The sequence below is a fragment of the Hippocampus guttulatus genome, chromosome 2 (genome assembly GCF_054856545.1).
Source record: "Hippocampus guttulatus isolate MCC_2025c chromosome 2, RoL_Hgut_1.0, whole genome shotgun sequence".
NCBI classification, from domain to species: domain Eukaryota; kingdom Metazoa; phylum Chordata; class Actinopteri; order Syngnathiformes; family Syngnathidae; genus Hippocampus; species Hippocampus guttulatus.
The window spans coordinates 20,738,156-20,764,830 of NC_141262.1; the positions used below are offsets into that span (position 1 = coordinate 20,738,156).

Genomic DNA, 26,675 nt, shown 5'->3' on the forward strand with positions numbered 1-26,675 from the left:
TTGACCCCATAGAAATCACAGACCATAATTTTTTATGTTAATGTTGGTGTCAAAAGAAATAATGAGTTGAATGGCTCATTCACACCAAAATGGTACATTCCTCCCATGTTGTGGGATTGTGATGTCAAAGAACAATGTTGAAATTAGTTAAATTTCATTTTGACAAAAATAGGTCTTTGCCGTCGTCTTGTGGCATCCATTAGCAATTGTACATATGCATACAATACAGTACTGTATACAGTACATGGACACAAACATGCATATATTTGTTTGTATGTATATTGATAATGTATGCATTTAAGGTCAGGATTTGAAAACGAGCAAGCCAGCGTGCGCTTTAGTTTGGATGGTGCAAGATGGAAGAGCTCCAGTCAGGGACTCTCAAGCACATTGCAAATCCATCCATCCATCCATTTTCTGATCATCTTATGCTCACAAGGGTCGCAGACGTGCTGGAGCCTTTCCCAGTTGTCTTCGGTCATCAGCGGGGTACAGCCTGGACTGGTTGCCAGCCAATAGCAGGGCACCATTTCGGACTCCAATCACACCTCGGTACAATTTTGAGTGTTCCATTAACCTACCATGCATGTTTTTGGAATGTGGAAGGAAACCGGAGTACCCCGACAAAACCCATGCAGGCGCAGGGAGCGCATGCCAACTCCACACAGGAAGGCCGGAGCCAGAATCGAACCCGGTACCTCTGCACTGTGAGGCCGATGCGCGAACCAGTTGTTGCCGCCCATGTTGTAAGTCTACTCATTATCCACACGAGGGCGCCACATCACCATTCAAACCATGCTCAACAGACGACTCCAGTGGTGTCATAAAAATCTATTTATTAAAATATATCAAGCATTTGTCCAAAAATAAAGTTAACATTCTGTCTGTCAAGCTCCTAACGTGTTTCTTTTCAGATGAAAAAAAAAATGAAGTGGGTCCCGGAAGATGTAGAATCAACCCTTAGCTGTTTCCTCTGTAAAATAAGTAAATGGATAAAGACATGTACAAGAAGAATGTTTCTCACCTTGTAAAGATGTTAATACTGTACAGTGGAAAAAATATGTGGCGGTTGAGTAGGGTACACGCATATCGATGCTTAGGGTGAATTTCAGCTTCCGATCCAAATCAGCAAAGTGTCAAATCTCAAAATGTCTGAATGATTATCGTGGTCTGTTAAAAGTTTTTTTTTTTCTCAAAACTGTCAGTAAATGTTCAACCTCTTCAATATTTGTAATGAAAAAAATCATTGCTTTCATGTGATGTGAAACAGAACCATAAACTTCTTCACTATTTAAGATTGCAAATCATGATCAAGATTTCAGCCGAAGTATGTACGAGATTGAAAAGTGAATTGGAACGCGAACCAATTAAGAAGGGGGATCATAGGACCGAATTTTAACATAACCCTCGCTTGCATTCAAAGTCAGCAAGGGCCCAATGATTAGATGTCAAAAAGATTATCTCGAGCAGTAACCTGTTGGCATGCTCTCGAAACAGCCGGGGTTAACGATCATAGATAGTAGACCCGTTCAATGTTTATGCTCGGGAATCTTTATCTCAACACGGAGTTCATATGATCTCCAGACTCTCTGATTTTGGGATGTGAAATGGAAAGATAGCCAATTAAGTGGACGATACACCTACAAAAAAATCGGGTCAGTTTGTCAAATGTCTCTACAAGATTATCCTGAGCAAGCCCCCTCGCCGTCCATCTTTAAAACCCATTTTCATTCTTCATACACGAGTGTTGTTTTAAAACGCTCTCGCAATACAAGTGAGTTGAGTTGAGCAATTATCTTGCGGCCTTGAGCATGATGAGAGTCATTTTCCCTCCCTGTTCTGTTGGAATACGATTTGGAATTTCTTATCGTCATGTGTGGGCTCTCTCACATTTCAAAAATCAGCCGAGTTGTAACAAAACTGGATATGCGTGTACCCCCTCTGCTTATGACGGGTGTTATTTCCCAAACAAGTTATGCTCGGACACGTCAGTCCTGCGAGCAGTCCAAATGATTTCCGTGCAGCCAGTAGCAAATCTGCGCAAACTTGAGCGGAGTGATGCGCACGGCCACGTTGTAGTCACGGTTCTCTCCGTCCACCTCCAGCCACTGGTGCCCCGAGAAGATCCCGATGACCTTCCTTTCCCAGCGTTCCATGGAATTGTCCCACACCCGGCCGTACACGCCCGATCCGCTGGCCCCCGGCCGGGCGTCGCAGTGCTGGTAGATCAGGTCGCTGGACTCTTCTTCCACCGGGCAAAAGCGGTAGACCAGCTCTCCGGGTCGGTCGCTGTCGAAACCCGAGAAGTGTATGCGGCGGCCCGCCAGGCCGGCCGGGGACGGCGCCACGGCCAGCCGCATGAAGGCCCGCCGGTGGGGCCAGCGCAACTCCAGAAGCGCATAGTCGAAGTCCATGCTGAGGTCTTGAGGGCCTTGGATCCACCCCTTGGGGACCCGGGTGCGCCTCACCCGCACCCAACGCACCATGGGCTTCTTTCCAGACGAGTGTTCCGCTGCAGTCGCGTTAACAGACGGCGGGATGAGGAAGCCCACCCGGAGCTTGCGTGCCCCCTTGACGTAATCCTTGCCGTCGTGGAGGCAATGGGCGGCGGTCAGGACGTGCCAGCGGGACACCAGGACGCCGGTGCAGCCCGTGGAGATGCGCACGGCCGCCGAGAATGGGTAGTCCAACAGGAAGTTGTCACCCTGGATGCTGAAGCGCCCGTCGGCGCCGTAGATCTGACGCTTCAGGCGGCGCCGTCCGATCCCGCGGTTGGGTGAAGAGTCCACGAGACCGGCGCCCTCTTCCTCCACGTCCACGGTGGTCAGCGTGCGAGAGCCGTCCCAGTAGAGGGTCTCGAAGGCCAAGTTGTCAGCGGCCTGGTGACCCGGAAGTCTTCCTGCGCGGTGGAAGCAGCTGGAGTTGCAGTGGGTGGTCAAGTCCAGATGAGGGTGGGCGCTGAAGCGGGAGCGCAGGAGAGGTGTCGGACGGTGGGGGACCAGGGTGGGGACCAGGGGGCGTATAGGGGGACGGTCCGGAGTCTCCAGGGAGGAAGCGAAGAGAAGGAACGTCAGGAGGAGAAGAAGAGCTGGTAGGCGAGAGCTGCCACGCTCACTCATGGTGCTGCTGGAACCACGCTGTCAACATACGCAAGTGCGCACACACACGCACACACACTTGTGTCAGTACTTCCTCCAATCATTCGACACATTCACAGAGGAACAACAAGGGTGCTGCATACCAATCGATCGACCTATACTGAGCTTGGTAAGAAACCAAACCCTTCATCTTGAGCCTTGGGGTTACCTGGTTAGGGTTAATGGGCCGGGGTAGAAAACCGAGCCCTTCATACTGAGGGTTACCTACCTACCTACCTACCTTCCTACCTATCATAGTTAGAGTTATGGTTAGTAGGGTTAGGTTGAAGTTACGCGCCGACTTACCCGGGTTTAACCCTTTCAGGGACAGCGGTCACTACAGTGGACAGCTTATGTTATCAGGTTATCATTATTTGTGGATGAAAGCGTTATAGTTAGGACTACCTACCTACCTACTCACCTGCCTACCCAAAACACCCAGCTTAACCCTTACATGCTAAACCAACCATCCCCACATAACCTACCCTACTTCCTTAAAATGTTCCCAAACTATAGAGTCAAATCAAGTGTAAAGGCTCCAGAAGCCGCATTAACAACGTCCCACTTTGTCCATGTGCTACAGATTATCTGAGTAAAATAGGATTTCAAGACAAATACCCAATACGTAGCACTTTTATGGACGCGTGTTTGCATTCCAAAAACAAAAAACACAGAGGAAGTCAAGAAACCTCAAAACAAGCTGTTTCTTTAAAAGAACACAAAAGAATGCCCGTTGCCTCGTCTAGAGCAGCGCTTGTCAAATTCACGGCATCCCCTGGAACTCCTTGGTTACTTCACTCCACCAGGTTCAAAATCTGAGACATCTCCGCAGTGTGGATTTGTCTGATGGATTAACAAGCAGACATAGCTCATGTTGAAGTGGCCTGAGGCACTTGTGCTATGAACGGCCAAGGTGTGGTTAAGTGAAACCAGACAGGTTGAGACAAGGTGGCAAAAAAAATAACATTATTCCCCCCCATGTCTACGGGTGTGGCCTACGCACGCGCACAAATCACTTCTCAGGTTTACACTTTACATACACAAAATAAGACCCTCCTGTGAAATCCTAAAAAAGTTGGGCCGTGAATGCAGAACCCGAAAAAACAACCTGATCCAATCCAAATCAAGCCTGAGCCAACAGTGGACACTAAATTCCTTCTTTTGTTGGAGAGAGACAGACAGAGAGAGAGAGAGAGGGAGAGGGAGAGAAAGCAAACAAGTCAAGTTTTGTTTGAAAGGCTGCGTTCTTCTTCCACTCATTGTTAGATGAACGTGGCATGCAAATTCTGCCAAAAACAACCCAGTCAGAATTTTTTTTTAAAAATCATTCTTTTCGCACATCTGCTCCTAATACACGATATGACACTCCACTGGTGCACGTGGAATTCACGTACTCAACTACTGCACTACGATAGTGTAGCTCATTTCATAAATAGAGGAATGTATTATTTTTTTAACCGCTTGAACACCTCAATTTACCTTCTGGGAATCAATAAAGGAGCCCTAGATTCGATTTTATATACAGTATATTGTTTAGCCGTGCGTCTCTACGAGCGAAAGCGAGAGAGATAAACGCATTTAAATTCTTCTGAATGTCCCGTGTGAATATAGAAAAATAAAGCCCCCCCAAAAAATCTACTTTGTTTTTACTTCCTTTACTTTGTTGTTACTTTTGTTTTTACTTGTCATTTCTGTATTATGAATACGAGTGTCGAATATTGCTATCTGTCTGTCTGTCTGTCTGTAACGTTCAGGTGTGCATGTAAAAATTTATATTTCTCAACGTCTAATGAACGCACCACAGGTGAAAGTGCAACTTCCAAGGTGTCGTTTGTCCTTCAAAAGACAGGTAGGTATAAAAAGAGAATGGAAAAGTATATAGTGCAATGTATATTACCTGGTTTATGAATATGTGCCGTCCGTGTTTACATCATGACTGGTTGTCCTTTGGATTGCATGCATGTGACGAGTAGGCTGTGGGTGGCTTGCCGGCAGTGAGGCAGCCGGTGCGGAGTCGTTGAGTGGCTTCCTCTGCGGGTCCGTCCGTCCTACTGAGCCAAGGCGAGTGTAGCAAATGATTCTCCCAAACCCGCACCCACCGGCACGCACGAGCTCCACTCGTGCGTGCAGTCAGGAAGCTTCGGTAGCGCCTCAGGCCGCGCGCCTGCCCGTGGTCCTAGCGCCGACTAATGTCAAATGAAGCCTCTGTCTTGAAAAATGTTGTACAGGTACCTGTACCTTTTTTTTTTTTTGATAGTTGCTTTTATGTCTTTTCAAGAACAAATGTCTAATATTAGAAGAGAATGAAATTGTATGTTTTAATTCACTGGACAAAATACTTTCGTCGTTTGTTAAACTTGGACAAAAATATATTTTGCAGATTCTTTCTGAAAGAAAGATTTTTTTTCGTTGTTCAAGTTGAAGCGATTTGGCAAAAGACATCTCCAATTTCTGTGAAATGAGTCAAACTATTTAGATGAATGGATAAATTACATACAATACAATACATGCTGATTTATATAGCGCTTTCACAACAGCGGCAGCTGTAACAAAGCGCTGAAAAAAACAGTTAACATAAAGTAAAATAATAAACACAACACATAACATAAAACACGACAGTCGTGCTGTCCTAACCACTTTTCCGTCACACGCTTTGTTGTTTGAAGCAGTTTGAGATGAAAGAGGAGAGAATCAAAGTGTCCTTTAACCAGTGGATCAGAGACGTCATGCTCAAAATGTGCACACGTCGGCTACAAGCTAAGTTTCAAAGTCAACAAGAAGCTGTAGCATCAATTAACACAAATCAAGCAATTAAAAAAATAATTGTGGGCAAAACTAACTATTGAAATAATTTTAATGATAAAATGAAACCTCATAATAAATAAAACCAGACAACCCCCCCAAAAATATATATTTTTTGGACAAAAACAGAAAAAAGAAAATGTTCACATAAATATAAAATTATATAACATGTTTTCTGAACAAGAATTAACAAGTGGGTGCACTACAAGCACAAAATCTTGAACTTTAATTGATATGTTCTTTACCAAGATTTAATCTAAACCCTTCAAATACACATCAAACTCAGATTAAAAACAGAGGTGGGTGACATAATCCATCCATCCTACATTTCCAATCCATTTATCTGCACAAGGGCCGCGCTGGAGCGTATCCCAGCTGTCTTCGGGCAGTAGGCGGGGTACACCTTAACTGGTTGTCAGCCAATCGAAGGATGGTCACCTCACTTGACCTTGGTCTTCAGCTCCCCTTGGAACATGTGTGTGAACGTGTGGGGAAACCAAGGAATTTAGTCCGCGCCCCTCGGACGCTCCTGAAGGGCCGGGAGGGCGCCGGACAAACGAGAGCGCCCGGTCAAGGTTATGTAGCATGCAGGAATGTCAACGTGTCTCAAGATAAGAACACGTGTCAGGATTGGCACAATACCGACCTTGTTGGACTGTACCACACACTTACATCAACACACAATGACTCTTACACACACTGATTCTCACGTACTCTTTTTCTGGCACAAACACCACACACCCAACAATCCACCTGCTCGCTCACTCACTCACTCACTCACTCACTCACTCACTCACTCACTCACTCACTCACTCACTCACTCACTCACTCACTCACACACTCACGCAAGAAGGTGAGGCCAAGACAACATGCTGGTCATTGTCCTCCCTGCTGCTTTCCATAAAGTTGTTTGACATTTATTGGACATCCAACTAAGCGCACTGGATTGTCCTGCTCGTAAGGACAAAGCGCATGCGTGTGCACAACCCTCAAGATGGATGTCCAGGATGTCAAATAAAGACTTAAAGGGTTTTAAATACAAATTGCTTGCAGATGAATTTTCCTTGTAATGCTGACAGTTCAGTCAAGATCAACACGTGGCCTCAATTAACACCCTCATGCCTCAGTTGCCTTATTGCCAGTCCTAGTTGAATGGTTTTATTAAGTACAATATTATGGAGGGCTGTTTTGCTTAAAACACACACACACACACACACACACACACACACACACACACACACACACACACATACGTGTTTTGGTGCATTTTCAGGACGTCCGTTTGTTCACCCGACATATGGGTACATGCCTTTCCCGTGGTCCTACAGGCTCCAAAAAAATATGGTAACCATGAAAAAAAATCAGGAAGACACCCATCTATTCAGATTTTGGCTAGGACGTAATTTTTTTTTGATTTATGACAAAACTACTACATATGAGGACATTGACTGGTTTTTGTGTATTATGGAGACAGTCACCTCAAACACACTGCCATTTCATGTTTTTGTGAATTTTGAGCCCCCTAGATACACATCATTTTCAAGTATATATGACTTATGAAGACCAGCTAAGAGTAAAGTGTGTAATTTTTAGATTGACTCCTGTTACATACCAACAGTATATGTTAGGCACATGTGTCCAATTGTCATGCTCGGGCACGGGGAGAACTCTACAAAGGAAGGAAGCCCAGATTCAAACTATCAATTGCTGAACTATGAGGCGAATGTGCCAAACAGTCGTTGATATTCATGGTAATAATACAAGACAGTAAAACTAAGCTGTGAAGAAGAAGAGACAGTTAAATATGTGGTCAGTCCACTTTCTTATTTTTTAATTGCTGACAAATATGAAATTATGAACACAGAAAACATGCCACCTCCTCTCCATGACACAAGGCAGTGCAATAAATGAGGGTTGTTTGAACTGAAGAAGATTATGTCAAAATGTGAATACTGTGATGAAGAATTTTTAATAAATGTGGCCATATATTGTGCCATGTGTGTAGCAACTTCTTCTTTAGCTACCTGTTAGACAAAAGCAACTTTTCAAAAAGTATTGAAATTCTTGAAATAGGATGAATTCAAATGTTTTAGGGTTTTTCTGAAATATCACCTCAAACCTAATAAGCCTATCTTTTGTGAGAAGTTTGTATATTGTACGTACGTTTATATACAGCAGGGGTGTCCAAAGTCGGTCCTCGAGGGCCGCTGTCTTTTTGTTTTCCAGCTCTCCCAGGATGTTCTAATGCTGCATCAGAGCTGACTGTTGAACTGATCATCTGAATCAGGTGTGATGCAGCTGCGAGAGCTGGAAAACAGGCACGACAGTTGCCCTCCCGGCCCAGATCGGGACATGCCTGATATACAGTATACCTTACATGTTCGTACATCTCCAAGGATTTTCCAATTTGCTCTTGAAGCTCATGAAACAATAAATGTGAAACAGTATTCAACAACAAATATGAAATCCGTAATTGACCATCCCACCCTAAATGCACCATTGCTATTGCTATAGTTAACTTGAACTGAAATGTACCCAGGCGTGCTCGCATTTCAATGGACTATCTATTCATTTCCCTTTTTAATGCAGTTATCCTGTTGTGGATGTAGTTTTTGATGGACACCCAGTCTCTGTCTTTCAGAGCTACTAGCTCTGCGTGGAGACAGGACTCACAGCTCGTTTTACCTGGAACGTTATGGCTTGTTATGAAATCAAACATATGTCTCTCAACAGCCTTCACTTCATCATCTGTCCACGTACGTCTCTTATTCCCACCTGTAAAAGAAGGCATTATTTATTAAAAATGGCATTGCAAATGTTAAAAATGCAAAATAAGATATTCCAGGAAATAATGAGAATTTTGAAAAAAATGCTCTTTAACCTTGCTTTTCATTGGAGCACTTTGACTTTTTGTTCATCAAAAGTACTTCAGCTTCAATTAAGATATGTTAATTTTTGCCATTTTTGTTTAACTTTAACTGGTGTTTTTGTTGTCCCGTGTGATTGAGAAGGAAGTGTCGTCCACGTTCTCTAACTGGGTTGGAGCAGAAATGTTTTCCAGGGTTGCGACAAAACTGTCGTCAGTGTTGTCAAAGGTGGTTGAAGCAGAAGTGCCTTCCATGTTGTCCGATGTAGATGGCGCATATGCATGGCTTGGGTTCCCAGAAGTGTCAGAGCTTGAGCCTTTGAAAAATTATACAAAAATAGTTGAATGTGGCTTTTCACCATTGCTTTCTTATATGTGCCAAATCGTCTCCTAATTTCTCAATTTTCTTTCGGCTGTCGAGGCCTAATGTGTTTTCAACCTGCACATTTTGCATCTTTCAACACCATTTTCAAATACTGTAGTAAATTGTTTCTAATTCATACATAGTTGTGCATAAAGACTGAGATTATCAGGCACCAATTTACTCTGTCTTATGTCATAACTTGAGGACATTACCATTTTCTGTGTAAGTGAGAATCGCTTTTTCTTGATTAAGGTCAGCATTGGTTTCTTTGCTCAAATCGTCATCGCTCGTGGTTACTTCATCTGGTTGGGTTAAAAAAAACAGACAGGACAAAATGCTTTTGTTTCAGGGTAAACGCAGAATGTTAGATGTTTTAAAAATGATATTTAAACAACATCAAAATATTCAGCATTCTTCGTTCTGACCAGTTAATAAATGAAGAAACATTATTTCTCATTGAACATTGCTCACAGGAGAGTTTGGGAATAACGTACCACACTATAGAAAGTTTAACTCTGTTCAGCTCTGTGGAACAGCAATATGGGGACATTCAGACACAGCCTCTCCAGAGTTAGGTTAAGACAAAAGTCATGTCACCTGAAACACACTCAGGTTTTTCAGGTCTAAAGAAATATGAGGACATGACGACTGAAATCATGGAGAGTCCATGTTTCTGATTTATAACTTCTCCTGTGTTTGTCAAAGAAAGCTGTAAACTCAAAACTGGTATATATTGATAAAACGCAATGTTTTATCATGAAACGATTTGATAAATAAAACCTGTTGTAAGGATGAAATGAATCTTCCACTCCTTTCTTGATCTTCAGAAGGTTTCATCAGGATCCGAATACCTGGTGTCTGCAACATAGCAACAGTGCAGTGTCAGAAATATTCAAATTTATTCATCCTAATTAGTTAATAAATGAATAAACATTGTTTTTCATTGAACATCGCTCACAGGAGAGTTTGGGATTAATATACCACACTATAGAAAGTTAAAACTGTTCAGCTCTGTGTAACAGCAATATGGGGACATTCGAACACAGGCTCTACAGAGTTAGGTTAAGACAAAAGTCATGTCACCTGAAACACACTCAGGTTTTTCAGGTCTAAAGAAATATGAGGACATGACGACTGAAATCATGGAGAGTCCACGTTTCTGATTTATAACTTCTCCTGTGTTTGTCAAAGAAAGCTGTAAACTCAAAACTGGTATATAATGATAAGACGTAGTAACCTGTTGTAAGGATGAAGTGGATCTCTCATTCCATTCTTGGTCTCCAGAAGGTTCAGTCAGGTACCCGTCACTTGGTGTCTGCAACATAACAACATTACGGTGTCAAAATATTCAGCATTCTTCATTCTGACCAGTTAAGAGATGAATAAACATTATTTCTCATTGAACATCGCTCACAGGAGGGTTTGGGATTAATATACCACACTGTAGAAAGTTAACACCGTTCAGTTCTGTGGAACAGCAATATGGGGACATTCGAACACAGGCTCTCCAGAGTTAGGTTAAGACAAAAGTCATGTCACCTGAAACACACTCAGGTTTTTCAGGTCTAAAGAAATATGAGGACATGACGGCTGAAATCATGGAGAGGCCATGTTTCTGATTTATAACTTCTCCTGCGTTTGTCAAAGAAAGCTGTAAACTCAAAACTCGTATATAATGATAAAACGTAGTAACCTGTTGTAAGGATGAAGTGGATCTCTCACTCCCTTCTTGGTCTCCAGAAGGTTCAGTTAGATCCCGTCACTTGGTATCTGCAACATAACAACATTACGGTGTCAAAATATTCAGCATTCTTCATTCTGACCAGTTAAGAAATGAATAAACATTATTTCTCATTGAACATTGCTCACAGGAGAGTTTGGGATTAATGTACCACACTATAGAAAGTTAACACTGTTCAGCTCTGTGGAACAGCAATATGGGGACATTCAAACACAACCTCTCCAGAGTTAGGTTAAGACAAAAGTCATGTCACCTGAAACACACTCAGGTTTTTCAGGTCTAAAGAAATATGAGGACATGACGACTGAAATCATGGAGAGGCCACGTTTCTGATTTATAACTTCTCCTGCGTTTGTCAAAGAAAGCTGTAAACTCAAAACTGGTATATAATGATAAGACGTAGTAACCTGTTGTAAGGATGAAGCGGATCTCTCACTCCCTTCTTGGTCTCCAGAAGGTTCAGTCAGGATCCCGTCACTTGGTATCTGCAACATAACATTACGGTGTCAAAATATTCAGCATTCTTCATTCTGACCAATTAAGAAATGAATAAACATTATTTCTCATTGAACATAGCTCACAGGAGAGTTTGGGATTAATATACCACACTGTAGAAAATTAACACTGTTCAGTTCTGTGGAACAGCAATATGGGGACATTCGAACACAGGCTCTCCAGAGTTAGGTTAAGACAAGTCATGTCACCTGAAACACACTCAGGTCTTTCAGGTCTAAAGAAATATGAGGACATGACGACTGAAATCATGGAGAGTCCATGTTTCTGATTTATAACTTCTCCTGTGTTTGTCAAAGAAAGCTGTAAACTCAAAACTGATATACACTGATAAAATGCAATGACCTGTTGTAAGGATGAAGTAAATCTTCCACTCTTTTCTTGATCTTCAGAAGGTTTCATCAGGATCCGAACACCTGGTGTCTGCAACATAGCAGCATTGCAGTGTCAGAAATATTCAAATGTATTCATCCTAATTAGTTAATAAATTAATAAACATTGTTTTTCATTGAACATCGCTCACAGGAGGGTTTGGGATTAATATACCACACTATAGAAGGTTAACACTGTTCAGCTCTGTGTAACAGCAATATGGGGACATTCGAACACAGGCTCTCCAGAGTTAGGTCCAGACAAAAGTCATGTCACCTGAAACACACTCAGGTTTTTCAGGTCTAAAGAAATATGAGGACATGACGACTGAAATCATGACGAGTCCATGTTTCTGATTTATAACTTCTCCTGTGTTTGTCAAAGAAAGCTGAAAACTCAAACCTGGTATGTAATGATAAGACGTAGTAACCTGTTGTAAGGATGAAGTGAATCTCTCATTCCATTCTTGGTCTCCAGAAGGTTCAGTCAGGTACCCGTCACTTGGTGTCTGCAACATAACAACATTACGGTGTCAAAATATTCAGCATTCTTCATTCTGACCAGTTAAGAAATGAATAAACATTATTTCTCATTGAACATTGCTCACAGGAGAGTTTGGGATTAATATACCACACTGTAGAAAGTTAACACTGTTCAGTTCTGTGGAAGAGCAATATGGGGACATTCGAACACAGGCTCTCCAGAGTTAGGTTAAGACAAGTCATGTCACCTGAAACACACTCAGGTTTTTCAGGTCTAAAGAAATATGAGGACATGACGACTGAAATCATGGAGAGTCCATGTTTCTGATTTATAACTTCTGCTGTGTTTGTCAAAGAAAGCTGAAAACTCAAACCTAGTATATCATGATAAGAAGTAGTAACCTGTTGTAAGGATGAAGTGGATCTCTCATTCCATTCTTGGTCTCCAGAGGGTTCAGTCAGGTACCTGTCACTTGGTGTCTGCAACATAACAACACTACGGTGTCAAAATATTCAGCATTCTTCATTCTGACCAGTTAAGAAATGAATAAACATTATCTCTCATTGAACATAGCTCACAGGAGAGTTTGGGATTAATATACCACACTGTAGAAAGTTAACACTGTTCAGTTCTGTGGAACAGCAATATGGGGACATTCAAACACAGGCTCTTCAGAGTTAGGTTAAGACAAAAGTCATGTCACCTGAAACACATTCAGGTTTTTCAGGTCTAAAGAAATATGAGGACATGACGACTGAAATCATGGCGAGTCCATGTTTCTGATTTATAACTTCTCCTGTGTTTGTCAAAGAAAGCTGAAAACTCAAACCTAGTATATCATGATAAGAAGTAGTAACCTGTTGTAAGGAAGAAGTGGATCTCTCATTCCATTCTTGGTCTCCAGAGGGTTCAGTCAGGTACCTGTCACTTGGCGTCTGCAACATAACATTACGGTGTCAAAATATTCAGCATTCTTCATTCTGACCAGTTAAGAAATGAATAAACATTATTTCTCATTGAACATTGCTCACAGGAGAGTTTGGGATTAATATACCACACTATAGAAAGTTAACACTGTTCAGTTCCGTGGAACAGCAATATGGGGACATTCTAAAACAGGCTCTCCAGAGTTAGGTTAAGACAAAAGTCATGTCACCTGAAACACACTCAGGTTTTTCAGGTCTAAAGAAATATGAGGACATGACGACTGAAATCAGAATCAGAATCAGAATCAGAATCAGAATCATCTTTATTGGCCAAGTATGTAGAACACACAAGGAATTTGTCTCCGGTATAACACGCTGCATTAGTATCATCGTAAACAACAAATCATTGAACCATTTTAGAGTAACCAGTAGCAGTATTTGTAGTACAAGAAGAGTGACTACGTCAGTGACTGTTTAAGGAGTTAATGGCTAGAGGGAAGAAGCTGTTTAAGTGTCTACTGGATTTGGTGCGCATGGATCTGTAGCGTCTGCCTGAGGGGAGTAGCTGGAAAAGGTGGTGGGCAGGGTGCGGGGGATCCAGGAGGCGAGTCCATGTTTCTGATTTATAACTTCTCCTGTGTTTGTCAAAGAAAGCTGAAAACTCAAACCTAGTATATCATGATAAGAAGTAGTAACCTGTTGTAAGGAAGAAGTGGATCTCTCATTCCATTCTTGGTCTCCAGAGGGTTCAGTCAGGTACCTGTCACTTGGCGTCTGCAACATAACATTACGGTGTCAAAATATTCAGCATTCTTCATTCTGACCAGTTAAGAAATGAATAAACATTATTTCTCATTGAACATTGCTCACAGGAGAGTTTGGGATTAATATACCACTCTATAGAAAGTTAACACTGTTCAGTTCCGTGGAACAGCAATATGGGGACATTCTAAAACAGGCTCTCCAGAGTTAGGTTAAGACAAAAGTCATGTCACCTGAAACACACTCAGGTTTTTCAGGTCTAAAGAAATATGAGGACATGACGACTGAAATCATGGAGAGTCCATGTTTCTGATTTATAACTTCTCCTGTGTTTGTCAAAGAAAGCTGTAAACTCAAAACTGGTATATAATGATAAAATGCAATGACCTGTTGTAAGGATGAAGTGGATCTCCCAATCCTTTCTTGATCTTCAGAAGGTTTCATCGGGATCCGAACACCTGGTGTCTGCAACATAGCAACAGTGCAGTGTCAGAAATATTCTAATTTATTCATCCTGATTAGTTAATAAATGAATAAACATTGTTTTTCATTGAACATCGCTCACAGGAGGGTTTGGGATTAATATACCACACTATAGAAAGTTAACACTGTTCAGTTCTGTGGAACAGCAATATGGGGACATTCGAACACAGGCTCTCCAGAGTTAGATTAAGACAAAAGTCATGTCACCTGAAACACACTCAGGTTTTTCAGGTCTAAAGAAATATGAGGACATGACGACTGAAATCATGGAGAGTCCACGTTTCTGATTTATAACTTCTCCTGCGTTTGTCAAAAAAAGCTGTAAACTCAAAACTGGTATATAATGATGAAACGTAGTAACCTGTTGTAAGGATGAAGTGGATCTCTCACTTCCTTCTTGGTCTCCAGAAGGTTCAGTCAGGATCCCTTCACTTGGTATCTGCAACATAACAACATTACGGTGTCAAAATATTCAGCATTCTTCATTCTGACCAGTTAAGAAATGAATAAACATTATTTCTCATTGAACATTGCTCACAGGAGTGTTTGGGATTAATGTACCACACTACAGAAAGTTAACACTGTTCAGCTCTGTGGAACAGCAATATGGGGACATTCAGACACAACCTCTCCAGAGTTAGGTTAAGACAAGTCATGTCACCTGAAACACACTCAGGTTTTTCAGGTCTAAAGAAATATGAGGACATGACGACTGAAATCATGGAGAGGCCACATTTCTGATTTATAACTTCTCCTGCGTTTGTCAAAGAAAGCTGTAAACTCAAAACTGGTATATAATGATAAGACGTAGTAACCTGTTGTAAGGATGAAGCGGATCTCTCACTCCCTTCTTGGTCTCCAGAAGGTTCAGTCAGGATCCCGTCACTTGGTATCTGCAACATAACAACATTACGGTGTCAAAATATTCAGCATTCTTCATTCTGACCAATTAAGAAATGAATAAACATTATTTCTCATCGAACATAGCTCACAGGAGAGTTTGGGATTAATATACCAGACTGTAGAAAGTTAACACTGTTCAGTTCTGTGTAACAGCAATATGGGGACATTCGAACACAGGCTCTCCAGAGTTAGGTTAAGACAAAAGTCATGTCACCTGAAACACACTCAGGTTTTTCAGGTCTAAAGAAATATGAGGACATGACGACTGAAATCATGGAGAGTCCATGTTTCTGATTTATAACTTCTCCTGCGTTTGTCAAAGAAAGCTGTAAACTCAAAACTGGTATATAATGATAAGACGTAGTAACCTGTTGTAAGGATGAAGCGGATCTCTCACTCCCTTCTTGGTCTCCAGAAGGTTCAGTCAGGATCCCGTCACTTGGTATCTGCAACATAACAACATTACGGTGTCAAAATATTCAGCATTCTTCATTCTGACCAATTAAGAAATGAATAAACATTATTTCTCATTGAACATAGCTCACAGGAGAGTTTGGGATTAATATACCACACTGTAGAAAGTTAACACTGTTCAGTTCTGTGGAACAGCAATATGGGGACATTCGAACACAGGCTCTCCAGAGTTAGGTTAAGACAAAAGTCATGTCACCTGAAACACACTCAGGTTTTTCAGGTCTAAAGAAATATGAGGACATGACGACTGAAATCATGGAGAGGCCACGTTTCTGATTTATAACTTCTCCTGTGTTTGTCAAAGAAAGCTGTAAACTCAAAACTGGTATATAATGATAAGACGTAGTCACCTGTTGTAAGGATGAAGTGGATCTCTCACTCCCTTCTTGGTCTCCAGAAGGTTCAGTCAGGATACCAACATCTGGTGTCTGCAACATAGCAATATTACAGTATCAGAAATATTCTAAAAAGTATTCTTCAGTAACTGAAGAAGTATGAGGGCATGACTGAAATCATGAAAAGCAACATTATACCAACCATAGAGTGTCAGAAATATGTCGTAGTTATATGACTTTTGAATAAATTGAACTACTTTTTTCAGTGACCACATTCACAGCACAAGTACTGTGTAGTACAGTACTCTTTATGGTACTTACCACTGTACAGCTCTGATAGCTAACAATTTCAGGACATCAGACACGACTGAGTTCAAATAATAAAGACAACACCCGAAACATACTCTTTCAGACTAAATCAATGTAATGACTGAAAAATGTGGAGTCCATGTTCCTGTCTTTGAATTTCTGTTGACGTCAAATAATCCTCTAAAACAGACACTTGTGTTAACTTTTAAAAGGTAATAAACTGTTGATGAAAATGATATTTCACTCACCTATGAAATATAATGATTTACTTATTAGATCTGGTTGTCTACAGGTGTATATTCAGGCATTACTTACCAGTGCTCTCCATGCCCACTGAGAATCTCCATAGTCATAGGTTATTTCATTCCCTGCTTCGATATTTTCAATTGCAAACAAGCAAAGATGAGGTTTATCCTGGATTGTCAGCTTTTTCATTCTACAGTTTGGGCCTTTGTGAGCATCATTGACAAGTCGACCTAATGAACCATCTTCATGGGAGGAATCAATGCTGAAATTGAACAATGAAACATGAAATGTTTTTCCAGTAAAACTACAATGTTGTACAGAACCACATGATGTTTTTCTAGATCTTGACTTACCACCATGTGCTTCCTTTCCATTCAAAATCAAACAGGAAACAATTTTGCTTCTCTGTGTACTTTTTCTGTCTCTTGTCTCGTTCATAACTTGAGATTAACTCTCCACGGTACTCAACCACAAATAACCCCTTTTCGATTGGTTCACTTGTAAATACACCACGTCCTAGGACACGAAAAGTTGACACTTAAATGTTGATTAATACAATCCAAATCAGGCTTACACAATGCAGTTAATCAGATATTCACAAATACATGCAGACCAAAAAATAAAAATTTAAAGAGGGGAAAAAACATGTTTAGTGGTACGATAACAAAATAATTCCATGTAAAACTAAAAACAATTATCAGAATCGCTGATAATTTTCTTTAGCAATTTGTATCAGCACAAAATAATGTGGCTCCTTACATCAGAGTTGTTTACATTGCTTGCCTTCAATTGAACAGAATGTATGGAATAGCAAAGAAAAATACCAGCGGTTTGACCGACAGTTTGACTAAAGTGATCATCATAAGTCAAGTGAAGTACCATTTTTCCTCAATGGATAACATTCGAAACCTAATTTCAGTTCCTATACTATTCCACTCCAAACTGCATTATATGGTTGAGGGAGAGAAAGAGAAGAGCAATAAGGTCAAAAAAAGTATGGGCAGCAATGTTGGTAATGCATTACCACCATAGTTTTTATTTTGGTCACAGGCAACCTAATGCGGCTGCACAGTGTGCGACTGGTTGGCACGTCCGCCTCACAGTGCCTTCTTGTGTGGAGTTCTCCCCATGGCTGCATGGGTTTTCTCCGACTACTTTGGTTTCCTCCCACATTCCAAAAACATGCAACGTAGTAGGTTCACTGAACTCACTAAATTGTCCCTCGGTGTGATTGTGAGGGTGAATGGTGGTTTGTCTGTGTGTCCTGTGATTGGCTGGCACCCAGTTCAAGTTGTACCCTGCCTACTGTCCGAAGACAGCTGGGATCGGCTGCAGCACAGCCAGGCCCGTATTAGTATAAATGGGTTTGAAAATGGTTGGATGGGATGTTTTTTTTAATCTGATTAACTGTGCGTTTCTATTTTTGTTATTTTCTCTTTGTAAATACAAATGCAACTCTAACAATTGTGGGAGGGAAAGGATTCATCTAATTTCTTTGTAAGCTGTCCTGGCGTTTCACACCTCCGATCTCCAATCAGAAATCCCACTGAGCAATATACACCACTGCACATAGAAAAGATACATTATGACTAAAATAAAAATTAAGCAATCAACAATAATAGTCATAATGATAATGACATACATAATTCCTGTGACCATTCTTTCAGTTTTAAACTAAGTAGAGACCTTTGATGGGCAGTACAAATTGCTGATAAAAATGTGGATTTGTCAAACAGCTACCACAGCCTTCTTCAATCAGGTGAAATAGGCATTGTGAAGGAAGTTTGAAGGCATCTAATTTTCCTCGACTATTACAGATAGTATGCGTTTTTTATGAATTGTGATATTTGTTGAAGCACAATATTTTAACAGAAGCCGAATAATTTCTATTTCTATTTTTTCATTTCAAGATATTCCTAGTTCTACATGGCAATACAATATTCTCAAGAATTGAATGATAATGGCTGCTAAACATTCTCTTAAAAAGTACTTCAATTATTTTTGCTCCAATATGATCAATGGCATAAAAAAAACATGCTGTTGTTTATTGTGATATTTTTGGGGTAAATACAATGTGCGAATAAAATCTGTCACTGTGACAGGCTTTGGTTGCAGCTCTTGTCATGTGCGTGTGGTAGCCATAAGAATTAGATAGCAGGTAGATTGATAGCATACCTTTATAATCATTGATCCACTGGGCTTTCAAACAAGGCTTGTCGACTCCAGATAAAATAAAATGAGCAGCCTCAGATTCAGGGCTCAGTCTGGCTCTTCTTTGTGACATTATCACCACCAGTAAACATCTACAATGGAAAGTGAGAAGAAGTCAGCCAGACAAGCAAGCACAATACAATGGCAGCACTTATTTTGGCTCAGAAAGTACTGAGCCAAAGGAATATTATTTTCTTCCTCAAATATACAAAAATTCATTTCATCAAACATTTGCTGGTCAGATTAATAGATTCGGGCAAACCATTTGTCAGGCAGATAACAATGTAAAATTAAAATAGAGTAACACAATATTGTCTTGACCAAATGTACCAACAAAGCTGAATTCTGCTATAATTTCATTGCAAACGTTTGTTTGTTTTTTCATTGAAACGGTGTACAATTGAATCAACACAAGAATAAACAGTGTAAATACACCAGACTTAGCATAAAGGCTAGAAGTGCATGGCCCACTTTCATTAGGCTACCTGTACTAACTAATTTCAATTAACTGCAATCAAATAAAACAAATACTGCACTGAAATAAACATTTGGCACCAAAATCAAGTTCCACAGACTGTGTTGTCAAAGATTTAGAAAGGTTTTCTAGAACCTTGCCTGCAGGACATGTCCACATTACTTTTACTGGAAGCTTATTAGCATGCTAACGATCTAGCTAGCTAGCTAGCTAGCTAGCTGTCTAATTGAATGACATTACCTTTGGTGGGCACTGTTAAACACGGTTATATTGAACAAAGTCTATGTTACAGTAAGATAAACGAAAAGGAATTGCTTACCAGGTGGTCATCCACGCGTGGTCGTGTTTGTTTCAGAGAGTTTAATAGATATCTGGCTGTAGGATTGTCTGGCTGCTTCACATGTTGGGTTTTGTGTGACTGCTAATTGAAGTGACTTACCAGGACGAGGGCGGGGAAAATGTGTGAGTCAGTCCGAAAAAGATGACATATGAGGTCCTGCACAATGACGTCACTGAAAGTGTGTTAAAAGTGTGTTAAGGTACCGAAGTTGGCCACTAGTTTTCCAAATGAAAAGTGAGTCGAAAGTTAAACACACTTAAACACACAATTTCTGAAAATTGTGCTCTTTCAGGACATCACTTATTTTTGGTGTGGGAGTATCCTCGTGAGCTCTAGAGTAGTGTAGACTGCGTGGAAATATGAGGACGCGAAAAATGTCCCCATTTTTCCACAGGTCCTCATTGTGAAGGTGTGTTATCATAAAATTGTCCTGAGATGTCATGAATACAAACACACACACACACACACACACACACACACACACACACGCACACACAAGGGAGGGGGGGGCCTGGAACGAATTAAAGGCATTTCCATTTATTTTTGTGAGGAGAGATGATTTGAGATATGATTGCTTTGAGTTGCGAGCATCAACACAGAATTAATTAAGAGTCATATGTCAATTTAAGGGCGGCCCGGTAGTCCAGTGGTTAGCACGTCGACTTCACAGTGCAGAGGTACCGGGTTCAATTCCAGCTCCGGCCTCCCTGTGTGGAGTTTGCATGTTCTCCCCGGGCCTGCGTGGGTTTTCTCCGGGTGCTCCGGTTTCCTCCCACGTTCCAAAAACATGCATGGCAGGCTGATTGAACACGCTAAATTGTCCCTAGGCGTGAGTGTGAGTGCGCATGGTTGTTCGTCTCTGTGTGTCCTACGATTGGCTGGCAACCGGTTCAGGGTGTCCCCCGCCTACTGCCCGAAGACGGCTGGGATAGGCTCCAGCACCCCCCCGCGACCCTGGTGAGGATCAAGCGGTTCGGAAAATGAATGAATGAATGAATGTCAATTTAAAACTATGCTGACTGTACGCTGTGTTGTGGCTGATAGCTGTAATTGCAGATTGTAATCTTTTCTGCTGTAATCGCTTTACACGAATAATCAGGCTAACACGTGCACACACAAACACACAGTGAATGGTGACATCCATCCATTTTGCACACCGTTTGATCCTTGCGAGAGGTGCTGGAGCCTATCCCAGCTGACTTGGGGCAGTGGCTGCGATACACACTGAGCTGGTTGCCAGCCAATCGCAGGGCACATATAAACAACTAACAATCCGCATTCCGGAGAAAACCCACGCAGGCTCGGTGAGAACAAATTTCCAAATATAAGACCAGGGCTGGAATCGAATCCTGCACCTCTGCACTGTGAGGCGGACGTGCCCACCGGTCTTTAACTGAAAACAAACCCACTCAGAAAACAAATTACAGTGGTACCTCTACTGACGAACGTCTCTTCATGCGACATTTTCAAGTTACGAAACGTCTCAACAGGAAAATATTGCCTCATGTTCCGAGATAAATTTCACGATACGAAAGGTAAAAATACTGTATGGGTTGTAACTCGCAGCTCCGAGTTTCCTGAACGCGACTTACCTATAGCTGCTCTGCCGTTGGCTATTACCGGGCATCATCCTGGCCTCCCATTGGCTAAGAGTTTCTTCTACCGTTTCTTCCAGAACCAATTAATTTCGTCAGTAGAGGCACCGCTGTAAAAGTACCTCAATTAAAAAAACAAAAACAAAAACAACAACAAAAAATTATCAATTGCTATTATGAAAGTATCCCCAAATTATTACAACCCTGGTGGTTAACTGGCGATATGGAAAGAAAACTGCCTGGACTTATGTGTGTCGTTGGTTTGAATAATTAGTGTGGTTAATGACCAACAGCCGTTGTCTGCCGAATGAGTCATTCGCAAGCAGGTGAATGAAACAGCAAAAAAAAAAGGTTCAACACATCGCTGAGATCTCCGGCCGTCTGTCAGACAGGATTTGTCTGCGAGTCCTCGCTCACACTTTCCAGCATGATTCATCGGAGAAAGTAAGGAAACACTGCGACGCGTTCACCTTATAAAAGCAACAGCTGTCAAGTTCACAAAAACGGCCCCCGTTCGAGCGGCACACGAAAAGCCGCCACGGAAATTAAACGTCAGCCTGTTTGACTTTCTGGAGGGGTGATTCCTTCCTCTCATTACTGGTAGCCCAGTTAGTTTGTCGAGTCTGCAGGATTCCACGACGATGAGGCGACTTCAGAAAAATGGCACGGCTCACCAATATGCAAAAATGGCTTCAAATTCATATCCACTGAAATAATGACCATCGCATGTCAGTGATTTGACAAATGTGTAAACTGTGCGCCCGTGTACTCGAACACGTTGCCTCTTTGGTGTCATCTGGAATGGCTGAACAGGTTATTTGAACCTTGTGGAATCTGGGCCAGTGTTTCTCAAAGAGAATGGTTACTTAGATGCCCCCCAAAATGTCATATTCTACATATTTTAAGTGCATTCCTACGATATAGATGGTGCCACCGGTAAAAACAAAAAACAAACAAAAAAAAACATAAAATACAGTATTGATTAAAAAAGACATTCTGACTTTAACTTTGGGTCAGTTAAAAATGAATGTCACAATCATGTCAGATTGTGACATTCATTTTTTTGAAACAAAAGGAATAATTACAAGACTACTTGTTTTTGTTAAGATAGAGATTATTTCTCAAAAAGAATAGAGGCATCGTTTGAGGAAAAAAGTTTGACAATTCACTTGTTAAAATGTAACTTTCTTTTCTTGTTAAACTTTGACTTTAACCCTTTCAGGGTTGTGTCCCCAAGAATTACTACAGTGGACGGCTTAGCATGTTATCAGGATACAGGGTGCATGAAAGGGTTAATATCATTCTGTTTCAACTTTTTATAGGGGGAAAAATAAGATATTGTTTTATCCTGACAAGATATGTCTTTGTTCTTGTAATGATAACATGATTCTCATAACATTTGTTATTGTAATATTACAATTGCTTTTCCCAATAGTAGGAAACGTTTTCTTCCAATGACATTTAACGAGTTCATGTCATTATGTTAAGATGGTGTCTGGATGAAAAGGTGGTCTTTGGAAATTTTTGTCCTCTTTAAGGGGTCTCTGGATCCAAAATGTGAAGCTATGTGCTTCCTCCAATGAGCTCCAGGAAGGCGGTGACCAAGCAGCATTTTGGACCAACTGGAGACGCTTGCTGAATTCAAAGCAAAGTGCATTATAGAAATCAAGCTGAGATGTCACTGGATTACTCTTTCCGAGTGCTGTTGTGAAAGGAGAGAATTCACTTTAGCCAGCTGCCTAAGATTTAAAAAACAAAGAAAAAAAAAGATTTATCAACAGGACCATATTGCCGGTCCAATTCAAAACCCAAATTTGAGACAGTTGGCTTTAGAGCGAGCCCAAGTCAACAGGGTGAAATGTACTGGGACCAAGGAGCCAGAATACTGTAGTCCATTGTATATAACGCTGCCGTCAGACCCAACAAAACGAGACACACATAGTCTCCAGTGCCATTACCCAGGAGGATATCATTAAAAACCCGTAACAGGGCTGACTTACCCTTACTCAGGACCCAAAGCAACCAGCTATTTATAGAGCAGTCGCATCATTTTAAAATCTATTCCACAGCTGAAGGGAAGCCAGTGTAAAGCCTTTAAGACTGGAATCATATGTTCTGGTCACAACCCGAGCTTCAGCGTACTGAATGAGCTGCAGCTGTTTGATGCTCTTTTCGGGCAGAAACCCCCCTGGGCTGTTTGAAGTTTCAACACTGCTTGTTTGACTGTGAAGCCAATGATCAGATTAAATCGTGTGAGCGACAAGGCTTGCGATCCCGTTCAGTAATCCTACTTTACTGAGAGAAAGTGTTACGGGGGTCGGGGGGGGGGGGGGGGGGCTGTCGCAGCATGATGGCGAGTCTTCATGCCCACATTGCATTCTTCCGTGTACCCATTTGGATCGTGCAAACTGTTGCACCTTCGATGCTTTGACTTGCGGTCAACCTTTAAAGCCAAGGACATGAGGAAAAAAATTATTTAAAAATCACGGAACACCACCAAACAAAAATGTGACGCAATGTACCAGAACTGGAATAATGATGTTCCCATCTCAAATGACTCGTAAACGCAATAAAATGTGGGCCTGTTTATTTGAACACTTTGCCTTTATTCTGTCGTCATTGGACCTTCTGCGGGCGGCCTGGTGTCGACTGGGTTGCGCATTGGCCTTACAGTGGAGCGGTACAGGGTTCAATTTCAACTCCAGCCTTCCTGCGTGGAGTTTGCATGTTCTCCCCATGCCTGCGTGGGTTTTCTCCAGGTACTCCGGTTTCCTTCCATATTCCAAAAACATGCGTGGCAGGTTATTGGAACACGGTGTGAGCGTGAGCCTGGATTGTTGTTTGTCTATGTGTGCCCTGTGATTGGCTGGAAATCAGTTCAGGGTGTCCCCCGCCTACTGCCCGAAGACAGCTGGGACAGGGTCCAGCACGCCTGCGGCCCTTGTGAGGATAAGCGGATTAGAAAATGGATGGATGAATGGATGGATGGATGGGTGGACCTTCTACCATCCAGTGGAAGAACATTGAAATGTTCTGCTTGTCACCATACATTGCTGGCCTAGATAGATGAAGAAAGCTACTTTATTTATAAATTATTCATAATTTTCAAATCAATTAGGGGAAATTCCATACATTGGTTGGAATAAAAGTAACCAAATTCTTGACGAATAAAAATAGCGCCCCCCCCCCAAGCCCCATGGCACGTGCGCTCCTGTTTTATGCCTTTTTCCATCCCGCCTCTCCAGTAGTCATCACACTCATCCGTTTGTGTCTGCAAAAGGGATTTTTTTTTTTCCATATTTGCGAGCATGTGTTTTTGTTGCGGTGGACAAATAATGGTCGAGGGGCTGGAGTGGGGAAAGGAGGCGCGAGTGGAGGGGGCACTGCTCACCCTCAGCTGATGAAGAAACGTGACGCCTCCAGTCCCCGGTCCTCCTGCGGGGCCTTGTGGGTATTCCGCCGCAACGGTTAATGATGTCATTCCAGTCAGGCTGCACACACTTGGAGAAGCAAAATGGAAAAGGAAAAAAAAAACTTAACAAAAACAGAAACGAGGAATGCAAACTAAACGACTGCGTGGAAATCTATTAAGGACAGAAGCGAAGTGTGTGTCATCACATCTCAGATGAGGCGTCTGAATTTGGAACAGCACCAAAACTGCAACGGTGTGTCTCTGCACCGACTTGACTTATCGGCAAGATCAACTGGAAGGATGGCAGGGCATTAAAAGGAAAAGAACAACCTTGAAGAGGACCTACAGGGTGTTTGGAAAGTCACCGTGCATCAACATGTTTATCCATAAACAAGTTTCAGTCCAAAATATATATAATATAGATATATATACAGGTATATTTTTTTCAAAAATAAGTGTGTTGAAAATACATTTCTGTCTTCACATTCGTTCAGCGCAGCATGAGGATAAAGAAAAGGTATCTGCTTCCAGTTATTACTCTGCCAGCTCGGCTCCTTGCCTTGCGGGTGCTCCTCAGAGACACGGATTGATTTCAAGGTCCTGCTTCTTCTTTTGAAAATCCAACAAAGGCAAAGGCACGCACCCTCGCACCCCCACATTTGACCTCATAACCCCTGTTTTACACCTCTCGGAACTGCAGGGCGACTAGTTGGTGGGCCCTTGCTGTGTCACGATCTATAAGAGAGCCCAAGACTATGCAAAATGAGATTCGGGGGTAATCTAGTCATGCCAATAATATTGATCATCGATCTTTTCTTCAACTCATTCGAGCAATGTGACACTACAACATTCCAAGTAATGAATCACTAATTGAGATATTGACTCTCCACACGTCCAGATTTAGGGAAACACGATGCGGTCTGGTAGGGACCCCCATGCAGGGGGTCAGATAAGGTCAGGATCCCATCCTGCCCTCCTTGTCCAAAATGAATGATATTTCTTTGGGGCTCCAAAAAGGTCACAGTCAAGTGGGGAAAAAAAGAAGCAGGGAGTCCGAGCTGAAGAAATGAGAAGAGCAAGTTGATGAGCATCTCCCAGGAGACGCCGAAGCACAATGAGCACAACGTGACAATGACCTTTCTCTGATTGCTCAACCCCCGATAGGGTCATCTTGTATGGCATCATATAACTGATCATATTCTGCCAATACTGGAAGGCTGAAATCCGATTGGACCAAAACCTAATGTCCATGTGCGGCTAAGAGAGAGGCAATGACCAAAAAAAAAAAAAAAAAAAAAAGACATTAATGAGGGGGTGTCAAACTCATTTTTTTGTCGCGGGCCAATTCGGAGTTATGGCTTCCCTTAGAGGGCCGATGTAAAATATCAACATTATTTATTACCCATCACAATTTGACATGGGTGACAGGATCATGAAAGTTGACACACATGATTTGCTCCCGTGGGCCACATAAAATGACGTGGCGGGCCGGATCTGGCCCCGGGCCTTGACTTTGACACCCGTGCGATATTAGAACTGAGCTTGTGATTGTAGTTTAGTGCGTTAAGCATTAAGGCCCAAATCAAACCCTGCAACGTTACGCTCTAATCGTTTGATTTTTTTTCCCATTGCATTTGCGAGAACAATGACCTGCGCAAACCTTAGATACAGAGATCCGAGTGTGAAGACAGCGGGGCTTGAATATTTGTCTGCTTTCAAGTGCTTCCAGAGACCGACAAGCTCTCATGTTGGCTGGGGGAGCGCAAGACGGAACAAAAGCGTGTGTGGGATGAAAATGCTTTTGCCGTGTCTGGTCTTCTGCCTGACGTGAGAAATGCGGCTGATGGTGCCACCGCGGTTCAACGCGTCTTCGTCGCCAAGGAGGAGACACACAAGAATTGAGGACACAAATCTGTTGCAAAGCGC

At 41.9% G+C, this 26,675-nt stretch overlaps 2 protein-coding genes across 2 annotated transcripts; both read right to left on the reverse strand.

Moving 5' to 3' along the window:
• Window positions 1-819: 819 nt before the first annotated feature.
• prss23 (serine protease 23) lies at window positions 820-5,179 on the reverse strand. The gene is made up of 2 exons (XM_086101284.1): window positions 5,035-5,179; window positions 820-3,137 (listed from the first exon to the last, which is right to left on the reverse strand). Exon 2 carries the CDS (start codon window positions 3,117-3,119, stop codon window positions 1,989-1,991), a length of 1,131 nt encoding a protein of 376 aa, XP_085957410.1. The 5' UTR covers window positions 3,120-3,137; window positions 5,035-5,179; the 3' UTR covers window positions 820-1,988.
• Window positions 5,180-15,668: 10,489 nt separating this feature from the next.
• On the reverse strand, window positions 15,669-20,221 carry LOC147208875 (N-lysine methyltransferase KMT5A-A-like). The gene is made up of 6 exons (XM_086131688.1): window positions 18,892-20,221; window positions 17,070-17,232; window positions 16,786-16,978; window positions 16,177-16,254; window positions 15,713-15,798; window positions 15,669-15,678 (listed from the first exon to the last, which is right to left on the reverse strand). The coding sequence occupies exons 1-6, from the start codon at window positions 18,998-19,000 to the stop codon at window positions 15,669-15,671; spliced, it is 639 nt and encodes a 212-aa protein (XP_085987814.1). The 5' UTR covers window positions 19,001-20,221.
• Window positions 20,222-26,675: the final 6,454 nt, after the last annotated feature.